At 43.1% G+C, this 14,530-nt stretch overlaps 1 protein-coding gene across 17 annotated transcripts in view; it reads left to right on the top strand.

The window, feature by feature from the left end:
- The window catches only part of LOC115114090 (discs large homolog 1-like protein), a 281,300-nt gene that overhangs the window by 85,017 nt on the left and 181,753 nt on the right, over positions 1-14,530 (top strand). For all 17 annotated transcript variants that reach the window (XR_010461748.1, XR_010461749.1, XM_065013249.1 and 14 more), the window contains exon 4: positions 2,584-2,748. Coding sequence is in view for 15 of the 17 variants with exons in the window: in XM_065013249.1 (XP_064869321.1) it covers positions 2,584-2,748 (165 nt within the window). In the remaining 2 variants the exon portion in view is untranslated. The remainder of the gene's footprint in view (positions 1-2,583; positions 2,749-14,530) is intronic.

Genomic DNA, 14,530 nt, shown 5'->3' with positions numbered 1-14,530 from the left:
TTGTGCTTTGGTTCAGTTGTATTGCTCCCCTGCTAGGATGGTATCGCGCCGTCCCAACCTTCGCTCTCTCTCCCCCCGCTACTCTCTCCTCTTCCATCCTATCATCTCTTCCCTCTGCTCAAACCTTCTCAACCTATCTCCTGATTCTGCCTCCTCAACCCTCTCTCCTCCCTTTCTGCATCCTTTGACTCTCTATGTCCCCTATCCTCCAGGCCGGCTCGGTCCTCCCCCTCCCCGCTCCGTGGCTTGACGACTCATTGCGAGCTCACAGAACAGGGCTCCGGGCAGCCGAGCGGAAATGGAGAAAAACTCGCCTCCCTGCGGACCTGGCATCCTTTCACTCCTCCTCTCTACACATTTTTCCTCCTCTGTCTCTGCTGCTAAAGCCACTTTCTACCACTCTAAATTCCAAGCATCTGCCCTCTAACCCTAGGAAGCTCTTTGCCACCTTCTCCTCCCCTCTTGAATCCTCCTCCCCCCTCCTCCCTCTCTGCAGATGACTTCGTCAACCATTTTGAAAGAAGGTCGGAAACTGACATCCGATCTCGTTGCTAAGTCAAGCGACACCGCTAGTTCTGCTCACACTGCCCCTACCTGTGCTCTGACCTCTTTCTCCCCTCTCTCTCCAGATGACATCTCGTCTTGCTGACCCGGCCGCCCAACAACCTGCCCCCTTGACCCTATCCCCTCCTCTCTTCTCCAGACCATCTCCGGTGACCTTCTCCCTTACCTCACTCGCTCATCAACTCATCCCTGACCGCTGGCTACGTCCCTCCCGTCTTCAAGAGAGCGAGAGTTGCACCCCTTCTGAAAAAACCTACACTCGATCCCTCCGATGTCAACAACTACAGACCAGTATCCCTTCTTTCTTTTCTCTCCAAAACTCTTGAACGTGCCGTCCTTGGCCAGCTCTCCCGCTATCTCTCTCAGAATGACCTTCTTGATCCAAATCAGTCAGGTTTCAAGACTAGTCATTCAACTGAGACTGCTCTTCTCTGTATCACGGAGGCGCTCCGCACTGCTAAAAGCTAACTCTCTCTCCTCTGCTCTCATCCTTCTAGACCTATCGGCTGCCTTCGATACTGTGAACCATCAGATCCTCCTCTCCACCTCTCCGAGTTGGGCATCTCCGGCGCGGCCCACGCTTGGTTGCGTCCTACCTGACAGGTCGCTCCTACCAGGTGGCGTGGCGAGAATCCGTCTCCTCACCACGTGCTCTCACCACTGGTGTCCCCAGGGCTCTGTTCTAGGCCCTCTCCTATTCTCGCTATACACCAAGTCACTTGGCTCTGTCATAACCTCACATGGTCTCTCCTATCATTGCTATGCAGACGACACACAATTAATCTTCTCCTTTCCCCCTTCTGACGACCAGGTGGCGAATCGCATCTCTGCATGTCTGGCAGACATATCAGTGTGGATGACGGATCATCACCTCAAGCTGAACCTCGGCAAGACGGAGCTGCTCTTCCTCCCGGGGAAGGACTGCCCGTTCCATGATCTCGCCATCACGGTTGACAACTCCATTGTGTCCTCGTCCCAGAGCGCTAAGAACCTTGGCGTGATCCTGGACAACACCCTGTCGTTCTCAACTAACATCAAGGCGGTGGCCCGTTCCTGTAGGTTCATGCTCTACAACATCCGCAGAGTACGACCCTGCCTCACACAGGAAGCGGCGCAGGTCCTAATCCAGGCACTTGTCATCTCCCGTCTGGATTACTGCAACTCGCTGTTGGCTGGGCTCCCTGCCTGTGCCATTAAACCCTACAACTCATCCAGAACGCCGCAGCCCGTCTGGTGTTCAACCTTCCCAAGTTCTCTCACGTCACCCCGCTCCTCCGCTCTCTCCACTGGCTTCCAGTTGAAGCTCGCATCCGCTACAAGACCATGGTGCTTGCCTACGGAGCTGTGAGGGGAACGGCACCTCAGTACCTCCAGGCTCTGATCAGGCCCTACACCCAAACAAGGGCACTGCGTTCATCCACCTCTGGCCTGCTCGCCTCCCTACCACTGAGGAAGTACAGTTCCCGCTCAGCCCAGTCAAAACTGTTCGCTGCTCTGGCCCCCCAATGGTGGAACAAACTCCCTCACGACGCCAGGACAGCGGAGTCAATCACCACCTTCCGGAGACACCTGAAACCCCACCTCTTTAAGGAATACCTAGGATAGGATAAAGTAATCCTTCTCACCCCCCTTAAAAGACCTAGATGCACTATTGTAAAGTGGCTGTTCCACTGGATGTCATAAGGTGAAAGCACCAATTTGTAAGTCGCTATTTTGACTGTACTAATTTGCAGCTTCTGTTAATCTCACTGTTAAGCCTATACAACATCGCGCTTTGACCTCATTAACGTCTTTAATAACTACGATGCCCACAATGATTGAACATCAGGCTTTGCATTGACCAATATTACTGATCTGCCTCAAAGGTTGACCTCACTGGTCGGCCTTATAAGCTCACCTAACCGATCAGCCTCAGGTTATCGATTGCACTCACATGCTTGCCATCCTCATCTGATACCTACAATGAGCATTTGTTGTATATATTGTCTAATATCCACTTACTCTGCTCTACCCCTCCAGAAATACAGGCACCACGATGAGGACACATCCCCCCAGGAGCAGAGCTCCCCCCAGCTCACTGACGAGGTCCCTGGCCCCGAGCTGGTCCAGGTGGCTGAGAAGAACCTTTCCCAGATTGAGAATGTCCACGGCTACGTGGCCCACGCGCACATCTCACCCATGAAGGTAGGATGGACACCTTCACACGGCGGACACACACACACACACACACACACACACACTTTCCCATACTTGTTTATTTATTTTGCATTCCTATTCACATTAACAATTTCACATACATTAAATGCATTTTCATACAAAAGGAGGATGGGAGAGAATTTTATCATACAGTACGTACGTTCCCCTGTTGCCCATATTGCCCTCATTCGCTTCATTGTGAAACTGTGTACAAGAATCACAATCACACATGGTGCCTTGCAAAAGTATTTAGTCCCTTGGATTTCATTTTGTGTTACGAAGTGGAATTAAAATGTATTTAATTGTCATTTTTTTGTCAACAATCTACACAACTGTCAGTGGAAGAAAAATGCAAATATTTTTTAAAGATTAAGACTAATTTAAATAACTAATAGTAATTGCATAAGTATAGCTCTCTGAGTCAGTAAATGTTTGACATTGATTACAGCTGTGAGTCTTCTTGGGTACGTCTAATAGCACAACACTTCACTACCTGTGTAACGAGGGAGAGCTCTGTTTGTTTGGGAAAGTTTGGAAAGTCTATTGAAAAACTTTAGTTACTTTGATCCTGTGATGCGATTGGCATCAGTTGCTGGAACCGCTACTATCTGTACAGTGGTTCCTCTTTTAAAAGTTGCGAGTTTATACCTTGGGACTTAAGAGGTACCCCTTGTCATGGCTTCACTGCTCCAGACCACCACTAGGGGGAGTTAGAGCACTCATTATGCATTTGGGTCCCAAGGTTTTTATGACCAATCAGTGGTTCCAATGATGAATTTGTTGCGAGCCACCTCTCCCTGGTGACTTTCTTCAGCTAAGATGGCTGATAAAACATTACGGGGAGGAAAATGTAAGTAGTTATAAAATAACGAGTCATGCAAAAAAATACAAAATTGAGAGGAATATGTCAGACAAACATTAGTGCATATTTTTTGGTCATACATTTAATTTACAGAAATCGCTATTTTGCCTATTTTTTTCCCTGTCATATCCAATACCAGGTGTGTCAAACTCCATTCTGTGAATGGTGCTGTATCTGCATGTATATATTACAATTATACACTTCAACAGTGTTTACCACTCCTTCTCCTAGGAAATCAATGATTACACATTGTAACTATACAATAGACTAGAAACATGATTTAGTAATTCATATTTACAGAATAAAAAAACGTATATCCTGCCAGCACGCCCACAAGTGTGCTGATTGACGCGTGGAAGGGAGCGAGGTATGAGATGGGAGTAATAATCCAGACTATTTGCTCTGAGACCTGCATAATAATTTAATTAAACAAACAGGGATCAGGTTTCGAACCCTGTGCCCAAATGTATTAATTGGGGTTGGATCCGATTGTGGCTGAAAACACTATCTATTGGAATCTTTAACATGTGGAAAGGGGGAAAAAGTATTATTAGTTTTTCACAAGCGTAGCAGGATGGGCTACTAGCAAAACAATAGACTATTCAACCTTTAGTAAAGAACTAATAGCCGAGCTAGGTGTGAAACCCCCCTCCGCAACTTGCAACAAATCATTTGTATCCATCTTTCTACATCTATCTACCTACACACGGTTAATGTTCTGAAAAAAAATAATTTAAGTTTACATACACCTTAGCCAAATACATTTAATCTCAGTTTTTCACAATTCCTGACATTCAATCCTAGTAAAAATTCCCTGTCTTAGGTCAGTTAGGATCACCACTATATTTTAAGAATGTGAAATGTCAGAATAATAGTAGAGAATTATTATTATTGTAGGCCTCCTTGCTCGCACACGCTTTTTCAGTTCTGCCCACAATTTTTCTATAGGATTGAGGTCAGGGCTTTGTGATGGCCACTCCAAGACTTTGTTGTCCTTAAGCCATTTTGCCACAACTTTGGAAGTGTGCTTGGGGTCATGGTCCATTTGGAAGACCCATTTGCAACCAAGCATTAACTTCCTGACTGATGTTTTGAGATGTTTCTTCAATATATCCACATAATATTTGTTCTTCATGAAGCCATCTATTTTGTGAAGTTCACCAGTCCCTCTTGCAGCAAAGCAAGAGCACCCCCACAACATGATGCTGCCATCCCTGTGCTTTACGATTGGGATGGTGTTCTTCGGCTTGCAAGCCCCTCTTTTCCTCCAAACATAACGATGGTCATTATTGCCAAACAGTTCTATTTATGTTTCATCAGACCAGAGGACATTTCTCCAAAAAGTATAATGGTTGTCCCCATGTGCAGTTGCAAACCGTAGTCTGTCTTTTTTAATCTCTGTTTTGGAGCATTGGCTTCTTTGCTGAGTGGCCTTTCAGGTTATGTCAATATAGGACTCGTTTTACAGTGGATATATATACTTTTGTACCGGTTTCCTCCAGCATCTTCACAAGGTCCTTTGCTGCTGTTCTGGGATTGATTTGCACTTTTCGCACCAAAGTACATTCATCTCTAGGAGACCGAACGCTTCTCCTTCCTGAGCGGTATGACGGCTGCGTGGTCCCATGGTGTTTATACTTGCATACTATTGTTTGTACAGATGAATGTGGTACATTCTCAGGCGTTTGGAAATTGCTCCCAAGGATGAACCAGACTTGTGGAGTCCTACAATTTTTTTTCTGAGGTCTTGGCTGATTTCTTTAGATTTTCCCATGATGTCAAGCAAAGAGGCACTGAGTTTGAAGGTAGGCCTTGTCATACATCCACAGGTACACCTCCAATTGACTCAAATGATGTCAATTAGCCTATCAGAAGCTTCTAAATCCATGACATAAATTTCTGGAATTTTCTAAGTTTAACGGTCCAGTCAACTTAGTGTTATGTACTCTTCTGACCCACTGGAATTGTGATACTGTGAAATAATCTGTCTGTTAACAATTGCTGGAAAAATTACTTGTCATGCACAAAGTAGATGTTCTAACCGACTTGCCAAAACTATAGTTTGTTAACAAGAAATTTGTGTTGTGATTGAAAAACGAGTTTTTATGTATGTAAAACCTCTGACTTCAACTGTATATCTATGGTTCAAATTCAGGATGTATCACATTCGTCCGTGATTGGGAGTGCCATAGGGCGGCGTACAATTGGCCCAGCGGGTTTGGCCGGGTTAGGCCTTCATTAGCCGGGCTAGGCTGGTGCTGAAAATATTGCCAGCTTGTAATGCAAGTCTCCACCAGCAGATGGAGATAACCTACACCAGTCGAGCAATTCATTTCAACAATCTTCATTTTAATTTGACTTTACAAACAACGAGGGCTTAATTGGAGTCTTTCTTCTAAGCCTAGACCAATATATAATAACTGTGTACACTGCTCAAAAACATAAAGGGAACACTAAAATAACATCCTAGATCTGAATGAATGAAATATTCTTATTAAATACTTTTTTCTTTACATAGTTGAATGTGCTGACAACAAAATGACACAAAAATGATCAATGGAAATCAAATTTATCAACCCATGGAGGTCTGGATTTGGAGTCACACTCAAAATTAAAGTGGAAAACCACACTACAGGCTGATCCAACTTTTATGTAATGTCCTTAAAACAAGTCAAAATGAGGCTCAGTAGTGTGTGTGGCCTCCACGTGCCTGTATGACCTCCCTACAACGCCTGGGCATGCTCCTGATGAGGTGGCGGATGGTCTCCTGAGGGATCTCCTCCCGGACCTGGACTAAAGCATCCGCCAACTCCTGGACAGTCTGTGGTGCAACGTGGCGTTGGTGGATGGAGCGAGACATGATGTCCCAGATGTGCTCAATTGGATTCAGGTCTGGGAAACGGGCGGGCCAGTCCATAGCATCAATGCCTTCCTCTTGCAGGGACTGCTGACACACTCCAGCCACATGAGGTCTAGCATTGTCTTGCATTAGGAGGAACCCAGGGCCAACTGCACACCAGCATATGGTCTCACAAGGGGTCTGAGGATCTCATCCTGGTACCTAATGGCAGTCATGCTACCTCTGGCGAGCACATGGAGGGCTGTGCGGTCCCCCCAAAGAAATGCCACCCCACACCATGACTAACCCACTGCCAAACCGGTCATGCTGGATGATGTTGCAGGCAGCAGAACGTTCTCCACGGCGTCTCGAGACTCTGTCACGTCTGTCACATGTGCTCAGTGTGAACCTGCTTTCATCTCAGGGCGCCAGTGGCGAATTTGCCAATCTTGGTGTTCTCTGGTACATGCCAAACGTCCTGCACGGTGTTTGGCTGTAAGCACAACCCCCACCTGTGGACGTCGGGCCCTCATTACCACCCTCATGGAGTCTGTTTCTGACCGTTTGAGCAGACACATGCACATTTGTGGCCTGCTGGAAGTCATTTTGCAGGGCTCTGGCAGTGCTCCTCCTTGCACAAAGGCGGAGGTAGCGGTCCTGCAGCTGGGTTGTTGCCCTCCTACGGCCTCCTCCACGTCTCCTGATGTACTGGCCTGTCTCCTGGTAGCGCCTCCATGCTCTGTACACTACGCTGACAGACACAGCAAACCTTCTTGCCACAGCTCGCATTGATGTCCCATCTTGGATGAGCTGCACTACCTGAGCCACTTGTGTAGGTTGTAGACTCCGTCTCATCCTACCACTAGGTTGAAAGCCCCGCCAGCATTCAAAAGTGACCAAAACATCAGCCAGGAAGCATAGGAACTGAGAAGTGGTCTGTGGTTATCACCTGCAGAACCACTCCTTTATTGGGGGTGTCTTGCTAATTGCCTACAATTTCCACCTGTTGTCAATTCCATTTGCACAACAGCATGTGAAATTTATTGTCAATCAGTGTTGCTTCCTAAGTGGACAGTTTCATTTCACAGAAGTGCGATTGACTTGGAGTTACATTGTGGTGTTTAAGTGTTCCCTTTTATTTTTTTGAGCAGTGTATATATACACACACGGGACACGATAAGACGAGGACAAAGGACGTCTGACTGCTATGCCATCTTGGTATTTGATGTTCAGAATCAGAATGTACAGAAATGCGAATGTTTATATAAACTACATTTTAGTCGCACTTCCACTCAGCTCCACGACCACAGGTAAAACCTTGCTGAGATGATCAATGTACAGTTGTGGCCAAAAGTTTCTGCCTCAGTTTGTATGATGGCAATTTGCATATACTCCAGAATGTTATGAAGATTTATCAGATGCATTTCAATTAATTGCAAAGTCCCCTTTTGCCATGCAAATGAACTGAATCCCAAAAAACATTCCCACTGCATTTCAGCCCTGCCACAAAAGGGACCAGCTGACATGTCAGTGACTCTTTAACACAGGTGTGAGTGTTGACGAGGACAAGGCTGGAGATCATTCTGTAATGCTGATTAAGTTTGAATAACAGACTGGAAGCTTCAAAAGGAGGGTGGTGCTTGGAATCGTTGTTCTTCCTCTGTCAACCATAGTTACCTGCAAGGAAACACTTGCCGCCATCATTGCTTTGCACAAAAAGGGCTTCACAGGCAGGGATATTGCTGCCCGTAAGATTGCACCTAAATCAACCATTTATCGGATCATCAAGAACTTCAAGGAGAGCGGTTCAGGGCGCCCAAGAAAGTCCAGCAAGCGCCAGGACCGTCTCCTAAACTTGATTCAGTTGTGGGATGGGACACCACCAGTACAGAGCTTGCTCAGGAATGGCAGCAGGCAGGTGTGAGTACATCTGCACGCACAGTGAGGTGAAGACCTTTGGAAGATGGCCTGGTGTCAAGAAGGGCAGCAAAGAAGCCACTTCTCTCCAGGAAGAACATCGGGGACAGACTGATATTCTGCAAAAGGTACCAGGATTGGACTGCTAGGGATTGGGGCAAAGTCATTTTCTTTGATGAATCCCCTTTCCGATTGTTTGGATCATCCGGAAAAAAGCTTGTCAGGAGAAGACAAGGTGAGCGCTACCATCAGTCCTGTGTCATGCCAACAGTGTAAAGCATCTTGAGACCATTCGTGTGTGGTTGCTACTCAGCCAATCAAGTGGGCTCACTCACAATTTTAAGAACACAGCCATGAATAAAGAATGGTACCAACACATCCTCTGAGAGCGACTTCTTCTCCCAACCACACAGGAACAGTTTGGTGACGAACAATGTCTTTTCCAGCATGAGCACCTTGCCTTAAGGCAAAAGTGATAACTAAGTGGCTTGGGGAACAAAACATCAATATTTTGGGTCCATGGCCAGGAAACATCCCCAGACCTTAATCCCATTGAGAACTTGTGTTCAATCCTCAAGAGGCTGGTGGACAAACAAAATCCCACAAATTCTGACAAACTCCAAGCCTTGATTATGAAAGAATGGGCTACCATCAGTCAGGATGTGGCCCAGAAGTTAATTGACAGCATGCCAGAGTGGATTGCAGAGGTTTTGAGAAAGGGTCAACACTATTGACTCTTTGCGTCAACTTCATGTAATTGTCAATAAAAGCCTTTGACACTTCTGAAATGCTTGTAATTATACTTCAGTATTCCATAGTAACATTTCACATCTACATGTAGAGATGAACAAAAATATTTTTAGATATACTGTAGGCCTACCGAAGTTGTTGTAGGGCTTTTATTTTTACTACATATTGGTCTACTTACTCTGCTGGCGTCTTGACCCAGTGTATGCTGTCATTTGCAATGCAAACCCGGGCGGCAGTGTGTTTTGGGTTATTGTCTGCCTGGGCCTGCAGGACGCAAAGTTCTTTGTTTGTCAGATGAATCATTGGGTCAAAACTGGGGAACAGTACAAAACAAGCGAACGAACACACGTGGTTAATGTTCTGATAATATTTATTTTTATATATATAATTTCTTACCGAGCCTTTCCGTAAGTCCACGCAAGTTTCATCAACTGTCTTCTTACTGTAATTAGAATGATGTTGATGTTGTGCCGTGATGCCAGTTGATTACAGATTGCCTTAGCTGATCGCTCGTTATCTTCATTCATCAGGGAGTCGATGGCTTGAATAGTCTTGATTGAAATGAAATACAATGTGAAAATGTGCAGCATACAGTAAAGATGAGCAGTCGATTTATTTAAGCATTTTTAGTATTATTAGGCCTACATTAAAGTATCGTAGCCTACTGTACCTGTTCATCTTCCTGGTCTTTCGAGTTCGGCGTAAAACAGGCATCTGAGGATAGTGTTTGCGAATAGCACTGTCCGCGACACAAATCCCCAAGTCTACCAGTTTAAAAAAAAAATGTCTACAGTAGATTTTCCGTTCCTCCTGAAAGCACTAATCTGCTCACTTAAATGAATAGAGATCCTGGTCACGGTGCTACAGTATAATCAAAGTGAGGACAATCTGCAATCTGCTCTATACTTATAGCCTATTGTAACCTGAAAGTCACGCCTTTCCTCACCCGGCCCAAAACACCACCCTTCACAAAGTTACCATTCAAAAACAAGCTGTTAAATAAATAAAAAATCACATTACGAACAAAGAGAACAGACAAAATGGACGTTGTTTTCATCAAGCCAGCTTCTTTCTATGGTGCTACCCGTTCCAGGGTTAGGACTGTAACCACCAGAGGACTTGAAAATGAGCTGGAGCTGAGAGGATCACCAAAACTAAAGGTATTTTGGTTTCAGAGCATTTTATATAAAAAAAAGGTATATAGCCTATCAATGTGTAGGCATACTGTATAATAAAATTGATAATTGTGTACTAAAAGCCTGACTGTTTTTGCAGAGCTGGTTACCAACGTAATTAGAAGAGTACAAATAATTGTTCTGTTATACCTGTGGTATATGGTCTGACATACTACTGATATCAGCCAATCAGCATTCAGGGCTCGAACAATCCACCTTATCATTAAATAATTTGTATACTGCAAATTAACTACAAGAACCCCAAACAGATATGTTTGACTAAAAGTCATTTTAAACCAAGCTTACATTTGTATACGATCACGTCTCTTATGCGTCGGAATACTTGGGAACAGATTTCTAAAATTCAAATTATTACGAGCTCATTTCCACAATGGAAAAAGAAATACAAAACGCGCATGCCAAATTTGTCATGCGTGTCACCAGTTGGGGAACCCTGCCGTATGTGATGTAAACAGAGATCTACTTTCTTGGGGACCTGAGTATTGACTGGTTTTCATCAAGCTGTCTGCTCAAGAGCGAGCTTTTCACTAACCAGTGCCTGTAATTGGATTCAGATTATTAATCAACCTACCAGGGTGTTTACAAACACTACAAGATGATCATCCACATGATCATAGTGGCTTTATCCAGGAAAGCCGAAGTTCCACAAGATTTTGCTGTGATTGATGTTGATTATGTAAAAAATATTTGTTGGTTTGTGATTAATAAGCAGCACTTGATGAATTTATGAAATTGCTTCTTCCAATTACTGATAAACATGCACCTGTTAACTGATCGTCTTTGGTCTGCAAGCATTTTGAGTAGAACCTTGTTAATTTGAGTAACGTTCAACAAAACTGCCTGAATGTTATCAGGCTGAGCGCGCCTGTTTGTAGATAACTCGTCAGATTTATCTAGTTTGGTGTGGACATCATCATATTTAGGTTTGGCTATATCGAGTTGTTCCTGTAGAAGACGATTTTGTTGAAGATTTTGTGCTTGTTCATCGTCACAAGTTTTTGAAATTACATTTAATTGTTCAGTTTTCAACCGCAGATCCATAGCTAGCAGAATTTTTCCCGTTTCTGCATTTGTCATTGGTTTCCCGGTTCTCTCCACCTGTGCCTCTATGTCTACTGTTACCTGCTCGTGCTTCAGCTGTGAACTGTGGTATTAGACTGATGCCCATTTCGGATGGCAAGAAATCAGGGCTAGATTAGAGAACCTTTACGAGGCCAGCGCCCGATGGTTGATTTTGGAGAGCGTCGTTTGGTCTGTGATAGGACGTTTTTTTTCACACATAGCTCGGCTATTAGGCTGTTCTTTATAGTAAAGGTTGAATAGTCTATTGTTCAGCTATTAGCCCCCCTCCCCAACTTGAAACAAATGGTTGTTACTCCCATCATGTTCCTCGCACTTTTCCACGCGTCACTCTCCGCCTAAGGGGCTTGCTTTTGGGTCTGCTGGCAGGATATGGCAGCACTTTCGGTTGTGCATCAAGAATTCTGCATAGCAAGTTTGTATGACGGTCTGGTTATTCACAGGCAAATTGTTATATGCTATGGAGGTACATTTGTGTCTTGTTGAGAGCAAAACTTTTTTATTTTCAATCAAAAAATTGTTCTGAAAGCAAAAGAGGCTATCAAATATTTTGTAATAGAGCGCAAAACTTTATCCATTTTATTCCCAAAATATTTTGAGAACAAAAAATGTATTTGAAAACAAAACTCGTATTTAATTTCGTTATCAACCACCCTCCATTTGAGCCATTTTTTGAGTGTCAGTTTGGCTACAACCAAAACTGTTCAGCCTTTCTTTCCGACACCAAGGAAGTCATAGTTGACACCTACGAAGGACTATGTGATGATGGCATCTCAGGTAAGCAGTACTGGGCGTTCTTCCGTCCAACTTCTACATAGTTAGTAGTTAGCTCCTATGATTCAGTGTCGGTTCATAACATACTACTATATTACATGAATACATGCAAACGTTGAATGATAATCATGCAATTATTATTCTCAAGCTAACCAAAAACATTTAGCTTCGATTGCCTATTCTCGCCTTTTTCAGGTGAATTAATCTAACTTTCTTTCATTGTAACTCATAAGCAGGCCATGTCCTATTTGTTTCATAGTCGATATGTAATGATATTTTATGACTAACGGTTAGCTTTTTTTAACAGAAGGATGAAAGAACGCTGTCTGTCAGGGAATGCTATTCTGATATGTCAGATAGAGTTAGACCAGAAAGTCAGGGCCAGGATGCCTCATGGGGGCTTTAAAACGGTCAAAGGAAGTCTCCAAGCAATGGGCTATCGTGTACAATGGTGAAGAGTTACGGAGTCTTTGCAGCGTGAAGATGGTGCAGTTATCATTGCCAGAATGATCCAGCTTCGTTGCATTATTTGGCAAAAATTACTCTGTTCCTGCTCACCTGTCTCTCGTCCACACTGATACAAATCATACATGTATAAGGTACTAAGATGTATAATGTCTCCATCAAATCTAAGAAGTTATTTATTCTTAATTATTCGTAGACAAATTTTCAATGATGCATGAAATTGGAGTTCTTGATTAACTGGTAATACATAAATAATAATTACAATTTTAGGATGAAAAACGTTCCCGTTTTAAACGATATTTTGTCACGAAAAGATGTTCGACAATGCATATAATTGACAGCTTTGGATAGAAAACACTCTTGACGTTTCCAAAACTGCAAGGGACCATATATAGCATGTGGTCACATGGTGTCTCCCGCAGAAAATCTTGCGTAAAATACTGAGGTAGCCATTTTTCCAATAGTTTCTTATGAGAAACCAATTGCCTCGACGGATATATTATCGAATATATATGTTAAACACCTTTAGGATGGATCCTAAATAACGTTTGCAGTGTTTCTGTCGATATTTTGGAGCAAATTTTGAAAAAAGTTTGGCGTTATAGTTGTAGCATTTTCCGGTCGATTTCTCAGCCAAGCATGATGAACAAACGGGAGCTATTTCGCCTACAAAAATAATATTTTTGGGTAAAAGGAACATTTGCTATCTAACTGGGAGTCTCCTGAGTGAAATCATCTAAAGTTCTTCAAAGGTAAATGATTTAATTTGGTTGCTTTTCTTATTTTCGTGAAAATGTTGCCTGCTGCCAGCAGAGCCTAGCATAGTATTATGCCATGATAAACTTTCACAAATGCTTGTCTAGCGTTGGCTGGAACGCATATTTTGAAAATCTGAGATGACAGTGTTGTTAACAAAAGGCTAAGCTTGTGTTTGAATATATTTATTTCATTTCATTTGCTATTTTCATGAAGAGGAAAAGTTTCTAGGGGTATTTATGTCCGCTGCATTATGCTAATTCGTTTGAGGCTATGATTACGATCCCGGATCCGGGATTGCTCGTCGCAAGAGGTTAAACATTTCACTTTTAATTCCAATGCTTTTTTTCAAGATACAACATTGTCATCTTGCGCAGTATTGATTCAATTTTCAAGGAAGGTAAGTATATTATTTTGTATGCATATTGCATATTTCCCACCACATAATGAACAACCACAATACCAGTCTGGTGTTAAGCTTTCCGTGCTGTATTGACGTATCCTGAAAATGACATCTGCTGCTTTAGGTTGAACGGTCATATCTCAGTTATTGTTTTCATATCTACAAAAAATATGTTTTTTCCTTTACTTTCAGAGTGAGAGCTGATCAAGGGGTTGAAAATGTAGATATTGCCAGATATATGTTCACTGTCCGAGAAACAGGCTGGCAAACTGTCCATAACCAGAGGTAATTAAACTGTTCTGTGTTCTTTTTCTCTCTTCCTCTCTGCCTGCCTTGATGTACATGGAACCTGTCTCACATGCATTCATTGTAATATAATATTACAATTATAATATTTATAATGCATGTATTATGTATTTATTACACCTGGATAATGAACTTTCAATAAAGCGTTTCACATTCTCCACTGGTTGAAATGAAGTATCTCATTGAAATACTACACCTATCCTTTGTCCTCAGATTAATGCAGATGAAGGGTTAGATATGCATAGGAAGTGTAGTGTACTGTTTCTGTATATATGAATGACAAATCAGTATTTACTTAAATCATGATTCTAGTCTATAATATAGTTACCATGTGTAATCATTGATGGAGCAGGAGTGGTAAAAACTGTTGTAGTGTATGATTGTAATGCATACATGCAGACACAGCATCATTCAAATAATGG

This window comes from Oncorhynchus nerka, linkage group LG9b (assembly GCF_034236695.1).
Source record: "Oncorhynchus nerka isolate Pitt River linkage group LG9b, Oner_Uvic_2.0, whole genome shotgun sequence".
Classification (NCBI taxonomy): Eukaryota; Metazoa; Chordata; class Actinopteri; order Salmoniformes; family Salmonidae; genus Oncorhynchus; species Oncorhynchus nerka.
The sequence above is the reverse complement of the archived record's forward strand: the minus strand, read 5'-3'. Positions and strand labels throughout refer to the sequence as shown.